Raw genomic sequence first — 14,397 nt, forward strand, 5'->3', positions numbered from 1 at the left:
GAGCAGCCGATCAGGAGCTTTTCGTGTTTGAGGTTCGCTTCCTGGTGCTTCTGTGCCGCTGGTGATGACGAAGGGGCGCCGGGATTCCTGCTCGATGGCGGGGGATCAGCTGAGATATGATATCAGGTCTGCACGGCGTAGGCAGGCACCCTTAAGGAGTCGATCCGAGAAGATGCGATTAGCAACGAGTTGCATTCGCCTCAAGACGTAACTAAGCCCATCCATCTCTGTGTACTTACGCGTCCGACGTACTCTGTTCGCAGTACTCCGGGCCATCCACACCTACCACACCTCCGTGTAGTTCTGTACTCTGCTTCCGTCGGGCCACGTTGGGGGCAGGGCGTCAAGGATCTGTTGGACTAACTATAGATGAAGCCGATAGGCCTTTCCTGGTAAGCAGACAGTCGTTATGCTGTACTAAGTGGACAGGCCAGGGGGACTTGACAGGTTGGTCTTGGACACAGGCAGCCAGGCTGGCCGTTTGAGGTGCTGAGCCTCGAAACACGTAACGTCTGGCTTCGTCTCGCTCGATCTAGCCTATTAACGGCCAGTTGGGCGCTTCTAAGAGGGTGTAGGAGTGGGAACCTGGAGTGAAGCCATGTAGTTTGGGTGGTGGGTTGGATGACTGCTATACGGAGAATATGGAGCACGGCAGCCGATCTGCGGTGGATAAAGACAGATATCTAGATGGAACGAACTCACTTCAATTAAAGGCGAGTTAAAGCAAGATGCAGCGGGAGACAATTTGGTATTATCTGAAAGGGTATGTGTGCGTGCGGTTCGTTGTAATACATGTGGTGAATAGAGAGGAGTTAAAAGATTAAAAGAATGATATATGTACCGAGCAATTAGCAGGAAGAAGAGATGATAGAATCAAAGTAGCTCCCGTAACAGATATCCTCGCCAGACCAGACCGCTGATAGAAAAGTAAACAATTCAATAGCAAAAATTCGAAGCAAAGCAATAGAAAGTCATGCCGGCTAGTCGAAGAGCATTAAAAAACAAGGCTAACATAGGAAAATAGGGGGAAAGGATTAAATCTGCATAGTGTAATAGAGGTTTTGAAGGCGGCATCAGATGTCGGGAGAGGAAGGAATGTAGATGGCGTCTTTCTAGATGGCAGCTGTTTCGACCATTAGTTGTTCGCCTTCGTCAAGAAGAGTGGTGATCTTTGACAGATTCGAGATCATCCTCTTTCCATGGCCGACCAGAAGTAGTTTTTCAGCGTTGGCAGGTAGGCCAAGGTATGTAGGTGGCTCTCGCTCGGGTAGTCGATTCACCCATGCAAGGAAGTCCTGGATGCCCGTAGATGTTGGTAGGATAAGAGCCTCGTCGTTTTCCACGTCGGGAACGAGTTTATGGTCGTCCTCGAACGCTGCGGGAGTCAGGAACGTATCGACGAGCTTGGCAAGGAGTGCAAAGTCCCCAGCATCGTCGATCTTTCCACCATACGTTTCTGTGATCAACGTCCGGATCAGGTCCCAAGGAATCTTCTGTGGGGCGACATTTGAGCGACCCTGGGCGATTGACGCAACCCAGGTATCAATGATAAATGCAGAGCATTCGTACTATAGATTGACGTTAGTTTTTTTTCTCCCCTGCTGTAGAGCTTTGGAAGTACTTACATCACTATCATTGAACTCCCAGAAGCCCTTCCATCCTAGACTTGGTGCATACCGTAGTCGTTCTTGAATAACTGCGTGGAGGAACGAGAGCAGAAGGTACAGTCGTGCTTTCTCGACAGGTGGACTGGTTGCCCTTAGGCTCAGAGATGACAGGGAATCCTTCACATTTGCACGAACACCAGCTGGCTGTTCATACATCAACACTCTTGATGCTCGAATCAAGTTAACTGGAATCTTTGGGCTTGACTCCATAGACAGGAAGAGTCTGAAGTCCTTGTGTGGCTTAAGCGATTCCAGACGTTTTTCGAGACTCTGAAGCCACGAAGGGGCCAGATGGACGTTCTTGACAAGAACCCAGCTTCCTGTTGCTGCTGCGTTGCTAATAGCCTTATCTGCGCTTTCAAGTCCTTCGTTCGAACCCATGGCAATGTTGGCACAGTTTCTGTGTGTTCTTTCGACAAGGCCGTCGACTTTGTAACTTGCATCGAAGCCGGGGCTTGAACTAAGGGCAATCGGGGTGGTTGAAGTTACCTGCTCAACAACCTCCTTCAGATCACCATTGTCATCAAGTAAGCCTTTACCGAATACAGTCACAACAAATCGCTCAGCAGCCGGCACAAATCGATCAAGACGTAGAAGTTTAACAAGCAGCAAGGATCGTAATTGTTGGTCAAGCTGGCTTGTCCCCTCCTCCCAAACGTTGGGAACGAAGTTTTCTGCGAATTCTTCCGAAAGGAACAACTCCCATTGTTCAGCCGAAATATTTGGCAAACTTGACTTAAATACCGACATCTGGGCGAGTGCTGACATTGCAGGTTCTCTGAGGTTGCCATCTGTAGACACATCACAGCCCTCGACAGTGGTATCCAGTATCATATCTATCAATCCCTTGTCCATCGGGTATGGAGACGCTTGGGCAAGAAGGACGGCCAAAGTCACGCGGTCCTTTTGGAGCAATCCAAGTGACGTCCGTTGGAAGGCTGCAATAAAGAGATCGCGTAGTATTATGTTGACTCGTACAGTATAATCGCGCTCCTGCGCCAGCCTCTTGTTATTGTGAAGGACATCGTTGAAAATATCAACAAAGTATTGAAGAGAAAATTGGTAGAAGTGATTAAGGTGGTGAAGCTGTTCAAGGACTGCAAAAACGGCGCTACACGATCTTGCGATGATGTTGTATTGCAGTGTGATATTGTCAACCTCTGCCATCACTCCCTCAGTCTCAACCATCTTGTTGGAAATTTCCCAAGCTTCTTTCTTAAGTGTTTCAAGCGTTTCAATGACATTGTCATCATCAAGAATGTTTCCACGAGATTCGTTTAGCGCCTGGAGTAGTTTCTTTTCTAGTTGGCGAAGATGGATCTTGAACTCGCCTTGCACCTTGATGAGGTTCGTGCGACGTTCGTCAACATCTGGACGTTCGGATTTCAACACTTCATTAAGAGATTGTGTTTGCAAGCTGCTTTGAGTAACTGTAAAGTTGACAAATGTCGTTCGACTACAGATGTCCGGTGGAAATGAGGCAGAAGGATCACGAGTGGAGAGGAATAATTTGAAAGACGGCGAGAAATCGATTTCTTGCTTGCCCAGTTGTATGAGCACACGACCACCAGTTTTCTGGTACTCCTTATTGAGAACATGATTAAGAATTGGGTCTAAGTGCTCTGCATCTTGAATGAGTATTGGGTTGCCAAATCTAAGAGCACTCTCGAGCTGTTTGACAAAGGAATCATCCAAGAAGCTGGTTACGGTAAGCTTTCGATCTCTGTTCTCCTTCTCTAGGAACTCCGTAACACGGCCAGAGGGATCAATGATAAGAGGGTATCTGTTGAATCGGTTCAGGATAATAGCATTCTCTGTGCACAAATCGTCAACAGGGAGTGAATTGCCCTGCCATGAGAGTCTCTCGTCCGCATTTGACAAGTACTCTGTTACTGGGTTGTGTGGTTTCAAGTCGATGTTCGACTGAGATAAATGATGCATCCAGTCGTCAATCATCGCCTTTCTGAATTGTTGATCGTAAAGACCACCGTATGCAAGGAATGCTGCTGCAATGAGAACATCGCCGACAAGGGTTGATATTTGCGTCTCGAACGTCTTGCTACCCTCTTCCCACCTAGACCGTTCAGAAGATAAGCTGTCAAGCAGACGAACACTTCTGTCAACCTTGAACTCAACCCGGGACATCTCGCTCTTGATGGCTTGTGTCTCACTAATGAGTGCGGCGTATTCGACCTTGTAGGTTGCAATGCTGTTCTCAAGGTCATTTATTGTGTTTTCAATTGCCTGAGCTTCCGCCTTAGTCTGCAATGCCTGTTCCTCCAATTGGCCAACTTCTTCTCTAAGTGGCCCGACACGATCTAAAATCGAAGAGTAATGAACTTGAGCCTGTACCCATTGTACTAAAGGTCCACAAGCCTTGCTGGCATGATTGACGCGCTCGAACGAAAATTCTTCTTTGGAAAGGAACTCATTCAACATCTTTGCCCTCAGCTGACGGGTCATTTGCCTTTCATTGTCATAATTGACGATGCTTGCAATGAAATCGTCCTTGCGAACGATGCCTTGAATTGTTTTCCAGCTCTCCACTTTATGACCTAGGAGTGCACACACTGATTCAAGCGCCAGCCTAACACCGGATGGAGGATTGCTCATCGATCTCACTTCAGTCAGGTGTTGCTTTTTAATGTTGCTGACGCTCTTCTGTGCCTCGAGAACTGCTGGTTCGGCATTAGCAAGATCATTAAGCACAATTTCTTTCCGACTAGCAACCTCCTTCTCTTGCTTCTCCAATGCTGTCTGGATTTCGAGTGATGCCGATTTACGCTGTTCGGCCTCCCGTTGGTCAGCAACCATTCGTTGAAGTTTTTCGTTAGCCTCAGCATCTTTCTTTTCAAGCTGATTCTTCTTTTGAGCCAAGCTAGCCCTTAGATCCCGCACTTTGTCAACGGTGTCCCGAAGTTTTTCTAGACCCACGTTGAGATGTCTCTGTTGCTCTTCGAGATCCTCACGTTTTTCATTAAAGAGCTTAACGTAGTGCGCCACAAAATCAAGATAGTGACGAGGGGTAAGGTACGTTGACTTGTCCTGCTGTTTTTGGAGTCGTTGGTTGAACCTATGCAACGAATAGTGAACATAAACCATCGCATTGACCACAGTGTCGCGGTGAGATGCAGGGAGGGAAAGACCACGGTATGCAACTGGTATGCTATCTGGAGCAATAAAGTTCGGCTTGTCAAGGTCGACAGACTGAGTGAGTTCGTATCCAACTTGGTATAAGGCTTGGTCTGACCAATCTCCCATCCAGTTGAGCACGCATCTGTTGAAGAGAGCGGGGCTGGTCGCCGCTTTAGATGATAGACCGTCTTCAGGGGGGTTCATAGTAAAGACGACATGAAGGTTATTGACAATTTGTTGGGTGAACCACTTATAAAGCTCCTCCTGAGAATCAAGGAGTAGGCCTTGTCGTTGGGCGCCCTCCTTACAAGCCGTCATCAGGGAAGCAAATTCGTCACCTTCAAACAGACCAGGGACTTCGGCGTTTGCAAGAAGGGTGTTCATCCGCTCCAAAAACCCGGAATCCAACACATTGGCCTCATCCATGATGAAACAAATCTTCTCGCCTTTGCATCCTGCCCTACGAAGAACACTTCTGAGATCTTCGTCGAAGTCCTCACCGGAATATTTCCCGTGCACTTTGATCTGAAAGACTTTGAGGCCATTCATCCAGGCAACAAACCGAGACAATGTAGTCTTGCCACTACCGCTTACTCCGATCAAGATAAGATGTCCCTGGGGCTGGCGGAATACTCTGTCGATACGCAGAGCGTGCTCCAAGACGTCATTGAAAAGTACGAGAGGAACGTCGACCTCTTCCTCACAGAACGTGCGTAATCGCGCCTTGACAAAATCTCGTAGTTGTTCTTGCTCCACAGGAACATAGTTTTTAGATAACCAGTTCGAGAACAGAATTGGTGAGCTCAGAGCAGCAACTTCATCAATATTGGGGAAATGCTCCAGGGCGATCCGTTTGACTGACTCAGCAGTCCACTGTTGCTCACTTTCGTCCACGAGTCGATCCTGGAATAGCCGCAGGGCCTCATGTGCCCAAATTCTGACCAAACCCTCGATGGAAAGGTTTTCAAGCGGCTTTATTGCTTCATATACACCACGGACCCATCTGGTCAATTCTCGCGGGGAATAAACATAATGTGGTTGGATCTTGGTGGTGAATCTAGCTTGGGATTCTAAGTAGAATTGCACCATAGCTTTTGTAAGGGCCTCAGAGTATCCACGGAGCATTGGTATGATTTTGAGAACTGCAGAGTTGAATGTACCGTAAATCTGCAACAAGGATATTTCGCCGGGATAGTCAACCATAACCAATGGTGCGTGGCGGAGGAACCGCTCACCCAAAGGTGTTCGGCCTGCATCGGTTGGAGGGTTACACGCACCGACAAACTGGATTCTATCGAGAGTAATCCATGTCTTGTCCGAGGTTCTCCAGAAACCATTCTGTTCTACTAGTTGCCTCAAGAATGAGATTGCACGCTGAGTTCCATATTGGTCGCGAGCTGGAAGATTTATTTCATCACAGAAGATGACGAGCCAGCGGCCAATTTGGCTAGGAGACATCACCACGCCATTTAGTGTCTTCTTATATTCACAGTACTGTTCGAACGTTTTGATAAGCAAGTCGGGGGTTGTAGCACTGGAAAAGTTGAGGCCAACAACCTCCATATTCGGTAATTTCCTCAAGGCTGAGAACAAAGTCATTGTCTTTCCAGAACCTGGTGGACCACAAAGAAGAAGCGGCTTATGCTCCGCAAGCCAGGAATAGAGAACATCTTCGTGACGAACAGTATCCAGGGTTGGGATGATGACATCTGTTTGTGTGACTGAGTGAGTATTGATCTCAATGGAAGGTACTTGAGACTGCCATGGGATCCATTCAGCCTTGGGTAGTGAAACATCATAATCAATCAATGATGCAGAATCACCTAGCAGAGGAGTATCGGTAGAAGAGAAAGCAACCACATATTCACCAAATTGTTTCCTCTCACCAAGAGGACAATCACCAGTGAGTGACCACACAAGGGCTAGAAGAAGCTTTTTCGACATGTAAGACTCTGTTTGCTCAGGTTCTAAGGGGAAGTCGACGTGTTGGATGTTATACTCTAGGATATTACGACAAGCTTTGTTTAGCAAGCTGAACAAAGTGCCGAGGGCCCGAATATCACTGTATTCCATGATATGTGTGTATTTCCTAGCCTCTTGCAGAGCATTGAGTATAACATTGTCCCTTGATAGGAGCTCTCCAAGGAATGTTGCAATGGCACCTTGAGTTGCCATAGTTTTTGCGGAAGACTGTCCAGCAGGAACACTGTCATCATCTAAGTCTTCAAATATTTTCTCCTTGAGCGACTCAACGTAGTTTGTGATCATCATAGTTGAGGTCACAGTGTCATCATTGAACCATACCATACCACAGCGACTTACAGTAGCGAGGGTGGCATACTTGAGATTCTCGACCTCGAACATAACTCTAACATTTGGAGGAAGGTTTAACCGCTCGCCATTGGGTAGAGTAAGGAGCTTATTATCGTCCAGAACACTGTTGAGATTTTCAACCCATTCGGGGTCTACATCACCATCGAACACAATCCAGTGACGCTTTGAATCCTCACCGCGAAGATTGTCCACAACTTTTCGGAGAATCCCTGTGAAAAGACCGTCTGTCCATTCACGAGTGGTATTGTCGAGGTTTCCATATAAAGCTTCTTTAGACATAACTTTAGAGTCAATGATATGGGAAACACCTTCTACCCCTTCAGCCCGTTGAAGAGCCTGCAGGAGAACTTTCCATGCCGCACTCTTACCAGCTCCGGAGCTTCCCACCATCATCACACCATGATGAATGCCCTGAATCTGATATAACTGCAGGATTTTGGCGATCCAAATATCTGAGGCAACGTAATGGTTTTCAGCAGCAATATCTTTAATAGCTTGAGTAAGTTTCTCAAAGTTTGCTGGGACGTATTCAACTCCGGGAAAATCACTAGCCTGAATCTCTAACAGAGTTTCAACGTCTTCCCGAATGAGTTTTGGTGCAATTGTCTCCCGGATACTTTGAACAATAATCTGTGGTTCAATGTATTCATCCGGCCCAATATCTCCATCTGAATTTGCGAGTCTTAGTCGCTTCAGGCCACCCGAGCTGACTAGAACGCTCTTCAAAGCACGAAGGCCGAAATCATAGTGGGCTTGCTTTGAAAGGCGGCTGGCACAATGATCGAAGAAAGGTACGGTTTGTCTGGAAAGGGATTTTGCTTGTTTGAAGCCTTGTGAAAAGAGCATGACTTCAGCTATGAGCTCTTTATCAGGCTTTGACATGGCAACACTTCGGAAGAGTTTCTTCAAGTTATCTGGCAAGTTTGAACGGCCAGCATATCCAGGGTTCATAGTAATGAAAATTCCGGTGTTCATGTTGACTCGTAATTGCCGCCCAACAAGATCAATCTGAGCTTTCGTTTCGTCTTCACTATTCTTCAAGCCAATCTGGATGTTTTGGATCTGTTGTGAGACTGCGGATAGTATTCGTTCTTCAAGACGATTGAACTCGTCGAAACAGCCCCAGGCGCCCACCTGGCAGATACCAAGGAAGATTCTGCCCATTGCCTGGAAATCAAAGGTGTCGTCACAACAGAACACAAGAGTAAACCGACCAAGCTGCAAACCAAGTGCTTTCACGGATTCCGTCTTACCAGTTCCTGCTGGACCATACGGAGACCCACCTAATCTTTGGCACAGTGCTTGTGTAAGGGTCAGGAAACACCGGTCTGTAAGCGGTGTGCGGACGAGGCGTTCTGGAACACCTAGGTACTCAAAGCCATAACTTAGTTTTGCGTTCGCCATATGGATATAGAGTCGCTGTAAGAAATCTCCAGTTGGCTGGTAGACATATCGCATTTGCAGGAGCCACAGGTAGTGGGTTGGCAAGGAGGCGTTGACACTCATGAGTTTTGCTATAGCATCTCTTTGATGAACGAATTCGGTAATTAAATGTTCACACTTCTTGCGCGTAATCGGATCTAGGTCACCAAGGACGGTGAGAGCAAGTATATCGAGGACCCTCACTTCCGCGTCATACAATGCTGATAATCCATCACCTCCGGCTTCGAGGGCTCTTTGAACAGCATTGGTCCAAACAACTTGACTGCCCAAGACCACAATTTGAGCTGGGTAGTTTGCGATGTAGTCCTGGAAAGCGGTGGAGTCAACTTCTGAAGCGCTATAGATGGGTTCAAATTGCTCAATTGCCTCTGTCAAAAGCTCCGCCAGCGTCAATTTGACGTTGTTGTCTAGTGCAGTAAGCCAATCGTTGATACGAGGCGTTTTCACTAGCGACACTTCACGCTTCAGTATAACTTCCTCCCCTTCCTTGGAGCTAACGCCAATGATATTACCATCATCGTCGATGAGAAGACCCGAAAGTCCAGCGAACATCTTCTTGAAATGTTTTGCAACTCGGAGGGTATCATTGCTATTACCAATTATCTCAAGGAGATCTTCATCTCCAACGAAATAGAAGCGTGGGAACGATACACGTTCCTTTTCGAGGTATTCACCCAGTGCCTTTTGAATCTTGTGGAGCAGTTCTGCGAGTCTTTCAAGCGACTTCTGGACACCAGTAATGGCGAGGATATCTAGTACCAAAGGGGACTTGTAGACCTTTTTCATGACTGCGAAGAACTCAGAGTTGATATTTTGGAACCTTCCAGACTCAAGGGGAAGGAGATGCTTGATATCGGCATTCCCAGTAAATACTCCTTCTAGGTAAACCCATTGTCTTTGGACATCGATCCAAACGTCAAATAGGACATGTACCCTGGTGAGTTTGTCCTCCCAAGTCGTAGCCTCTTCTTCGAATTCCTTGTAATATGGAGAATGTCTCATTGCCTGGAGAGAGTTCAGATTTTCACTACACTTCGCAAAAAGATCATCAAACCCACGTATCAAGCGACACTTGTTTTGGTAGTTCACCAAGTCCAAGGTATAGCTTTGCCAGGTTTCACGAACGCTTCGCAAAAATTCCTCCAATGCCATCTCTCCCTGAGCTTGTGTAATAATGTCACGAATAACAGACTCACTGGGTCCAAGTTGAAGATCCCAGACGTCTCCTAGGGTCATTGATATCTGTGAGAAACGCTTTCCTGGCTTAAGGGCCTTGAAGATCTTTTGCCAATGACGCTCCCTGACAGCCTCGGATTTCATGTCTGCAAGCAATGGGTTGACTTTTAAGAAGCCGCGAAGAACATTTTGTATATGCTCAAAAGCAGCATACTGGCGCATTCGACTCGGCATTTCCTTCGTCATTTTGATCAATCCATCCAAGGACTGACGAAGTTTTCGCGGTTGGATGCTATTCCAGAGCGTATCGCGCAATTCATTCAAGCTCTTCCAGATTGTAGACAAGGCAGCCCATACAGCCATAAAATCTTGTACTTCCTCAAGAATAGCAGCGAGTGTGGTTTCGGGGCTGCTAGGAAGATCGAGAGCTTCCTTTGCCTTTGACACCATTTCAGATTCAGACTGTAGCTTCTCGAGACGCGACTGGAAATAGCTAAGTGTGGCAGAAGCCTCTTCAGGAGGAGTTGATCCTGAAACAGGTTTTTCTTCATTCCACTGGCTCACGGCTTCTGCAATCTTCTCGTTAATGACTCTGTCTTCCGCAGATATTTTAGCTCTAAGAGCATCTGTCTGGTCTTGCACAGTTTTGCTTCTGCGCTCCAAGATCTCATTGAGAGCATCCCACTCTCCAGAAACTCGATCAGCAGGAAGCCAGTCGCTAGGTGCTTGATATCTTTGTCGGATAAGCGTTGCTTGACCTTGCAAGAACAAGTCAATCTCAGGCTCCCAGAGTTTTGCTTTTCTCTTGCATTGCTGAACAATTGTAATAAATGAGACAGCTTGGGCGGTGGATGAGGCTTCGAGTGACTGTCCTTCCAGGTCTCGTCGAGCCGCTTCAAGTTCAGCATGTACATCTCGCATACGAGCTCCTAGTTTTCCTGCAAATTTAAGTAGAATCTCCCGTTGCCATTGGTCGTACTTTGCGTTGACTTTGGTCTGGACTTGCTCATAATCGATGCGAACATTTCCAAATGAACGGCGAACCTCGGATGTGTCGAATGTACCACGGCTTTTGCGAATTTCATGCAGTAACTGAAGCCATTGAGATAGGTCCTCTCCAAGGATATCGTAAACATGGGATGATTGCAAGTCCCATAACGATTGGAACTGAAGCCATTTGTCTACATACTCCGAGATTTCCTCCAATCGAGCTTCTATAAGTGAGTACACTTCGCTCAATTCTTCAGAGCAGTACTGAGGGATATCAGAAAAATGAGTTTCAGAATAAGAAACATTATCAGCATGGATTGACATTTTGTATCTCGAAGACTTGATCTTCTCCAAGTTACAAAGGATGCCGACCCATTCATCAAAATGAGCAAACCACGAGGCTCTAGCGTACTCCAGCGGTGGGTCGAGATGCATGACCTGGTTTTTCATGGAAATTTCGTGGAGAGACTTTGGGAACTGAATATATGATGTGTCTTGCTCCTCTTTGTTGCCGATCGCCTCAATAGTATGGCCCGTTCCAGATTGTTCATCTCCGGCATGTTGGAAGGACGCAATCCAACGTCTAATAGCACCCCGAAGTCGATCTTGAAGGATCGTTTCGATTTTAGTATTGAGGTTTGCAACCCAGTACCCAAGATTGGCGTAGTTTTCGAGGTTGAGTTTATCGATCGCAATCTGAATCTGATCAATGCGATTACGGAATACAGTCACGTCGTAAGGGCAGGTCTTCAAAGCAAGAATTGCTTTCTGAATGTTATCATCCATGGTGGCCAGGGTCGCTGTCTTTGATTGCAATACAGAGGTAGAAATTGCAAATTCACGGACAAATTGAACATGCTTGCTCTCACCACGACCGGAACTGACAGAAGGATCTGTAGATCCATTCGCAAGGCCTTGTTTGACATGGATCTCGTAAGAATGTATGAAAGACTCCCATCGCAAAGGGAGACCCTTTACTATTAGGGCCTGGACATCATTCTGATACCCATTGAGCAGGATGGCAGACTGTGACATGGATGCAATGGCCCTGATGGTTTGATGTAGAGTCCGAACACTCTCCATCAAGCTAATCGCAAACGGATAAACGCGTTTGGCTTCTTTCGAAACGCTAGTAATAGCGTGTGGAATTTGGAAGTTCAGCCAAACTAGATTCCGCACTTCCTTGAAGAGAGCAATAATTTGGGCATCAAAGTTGACGGCTAACTCAAGAGAGTTTCCAGCAGCGCGATTTCGAGTAATAACGAATAATCGGCCAGAGATGGCAATATTTCGTCGTTTGACATCCTGTACCCAAGCTTGGAATACAGGTCGAGTATCTAATTTCTTGCGGAACATATTGCTCTCGGCCTGTAGCTTTTGGCCATCTGCATGAAGATCCCAGTCTTCACCAAGAACATCCTCGACTTTTCGCATATAGCCATCCAATTGTCGTTCTATTTGTTGGGCCCAAATAATAGCTCCCGAGACAGGGGGTAGATCTCGGAGTTGTGCCATTGCATGGGCTTCTGAATGTCCATACTGCTGCTTAAACCGTTCATGCAAAGCCGCAATATCCTGCTTCACATTATCAATAAGCTTGGTTTGATATTCACCAATAGCACTCCTAATCTTTGGTCGAACCAGCAACGCGTTGAACTTTGAAAAGACTCGGAATTTCTCATTGGCATTTTGTGCTGTGGCAAGCTTATCACGGAGCCGAGCAATCATCAAATTTTCGACACGAGAAGTACGCTCGTTGTAGGTAGACTCGGCTTGGATCCATGCCTGTGTTCCTTCAGGACTGACGTCAAGAACATCTACATCCTTGAGAGCATTATATGCCTGGGTGACTTGCTCTACAGCGTCAACGTCACCAAATTCTTCCAAGGCAGTCGAGTTATCCGCTCCGGCAGACAGAGATGCGCCCCCCTGGTTAGATTTCGTGCCGAGAACACTGATGATAGTTCGCTGAAGCTGCTCATGGTTCGTGCGGAAGGTGTTAATAAACTTAAGTCGGTCCTGGGTTTCTGCGTGTTTTGGTTTAACCTTGATCGGGATAAATTTCTCGTTGCGCCTCCTCATGGCATCTCGAGCGACGTTGGTAAATTCTTTGATATTCTCGTCCCAGGTTCTCCAGACAATCTGAGCAGCACGCATAAGTGAGTGGAACTCAGTGTAGTCATAGTGCATGATACTCCGTCCCGGTATCAGCTTATGAATAGTCAAGTCCAGATCTCCAGAAATTGCTGCAACAAGAGATAGTGCACGTTTTATTGGGTATGGACAAATACGCAGTTTCTTGTTCAAATGCGAGAATATGAGATTCAGGGCTTCTTGGACCTTCTGAAGGGAGGTTGCAGACTCCAGTTCATCGAGAGGGAAATCACGGAGTAGCTGGTTATACTTCTGTACGGTTTCCATCGCCTCCTTCAATCCAGTATCGGCGGAGAAACTGAGAGTGGTAGAAAACCGCTTTGCATGTCGAAGAACGTCCATAGTAAGTTGCACTCCAGCATCTCGTAGTGCAGTCTCAATGCCTTCGAGTGCAGTCTCCATGGATAACCAGAAATTGATCTCTTGAACCGCAGATCCATTATCAGGGTCTCGAGACATTTTCGTAATCGCTTGAATCGACTTTATCCATCCATTCACATTATTCTGTATACTATTTATAACTGCATGGTTATCCAAGACTGCTGCAGGCACTAGCTCGACCGACGGTTCGATACCCCGACTTTGAGCTTCATCCAGAGCTGCCTGCACAATTTCATGCAACGGAAGGTTAAGCGCAGGTATCTCGATGTTCTGCTGCAAATGTGATAGAGCAAGTTCAAGCTCTGCAAACTTCTGCTTCGCACGAACCTCTCCGGTCTTAGGATCGGTGTCATTCCTCCCCTTGGACCCTTGAGCACCATCATGCCCACGCGTGCACGCTTCGTAGTACGGTGATAGACCATGATGGACAAAGGAGTATATGATCTCATACGGTGAAATCGGCGGGCCCTGTGGGGTGGTTGAATTGTTTAAGGAGGCAAATCCAGGCAGTGTGAGGACCTGGATCTGTGAATAGAGAGGAACGGTAGGGTCGATGGGCTGTCCTGGCTTGAAGACTGCCATAGCCGCCGTGGTGGTAGGGGATATGGATAGCTCTGAGCTGAGAGTGTAGACATAATTACTATGCTCCGCTGCAGTACCGTTAGCCAGCCGAACATATATTCTAAATCCTGCCTCGGACATCGGTGACACCTACTGTCATCGTCTGACCCATTGGTTTGCTCTGGTACAACGGTATCTTTATGCGCATACAGGGCTATCTGCGATTCAGAGGCAAATCGTCCGCAACGCTGGAGTGTCTCGGAGTACTTTGCTTGTGAAAGTAAACTTCCACTGCTCTCAAGGTCTCTCCTTAAAGCTCCAAGCGTCCCCTGGATGACTTCAGCTAGATAGTGAAGCACGACTTCAGGGTCGACAATCATCGAAACCGTCGGTGATGGGACGCCATTTGCCGCCCCTGGAGAGACGACCTCCATGCTCGCAGACTTAGAGTACGCGACCCGTCGCTGTCATCGAGAGTTATGGTAGGAGGAAGAAGGCAAGACTCGTGGGAAGCATCGACCTAATATGCGGTGACCGTGACGTGTCGTGCATTAAG

General features: G+C 47.1%; 1 protein-coding gene across 1 annotated transcript; it reads right to left on the reverse strand.

Annotated features, from left to right (window-relative positions):
* Nucleotides 1-1,112: 1,112 nt before the first annotated feature.
* Nucleotides 1,113-13,982, reverse strand: TERG_06357 (dynein heavy chain, cytoplasmic; the record flags this gene model as incomplete). The annotated part of the gene is made up of 2 exons (XM_003233317.2): nucleotides 1,113-1,568; nucleotides 1,626-13,982. 2 exons carry the CDS (start codon nucleotides 13,980-13,982, stop codon nucleotides 1,113-1,115), a joined length of 12,813 nt encoding a protein of 4,270 aa, XP_003233365.2.
* Between the last annotated feature and the right edge of the window lie 415 nt (nucleotides 13,983-14,397).

Source organism: Trichophyton rubrum (genome assembly GCF_000151425.1).
Source record: "Trichophyton rubrum CBS 118892 genomic scaffold supercont2.7, whole genome shotgun sequence".
NCBI classification, from domain to species: Eukaryota; Fungi; Ascomycota; class Eurotiomycetes; order Onygenales; family Arthrodermataceae; genus Trichophyton; species Trichophyton rubrum.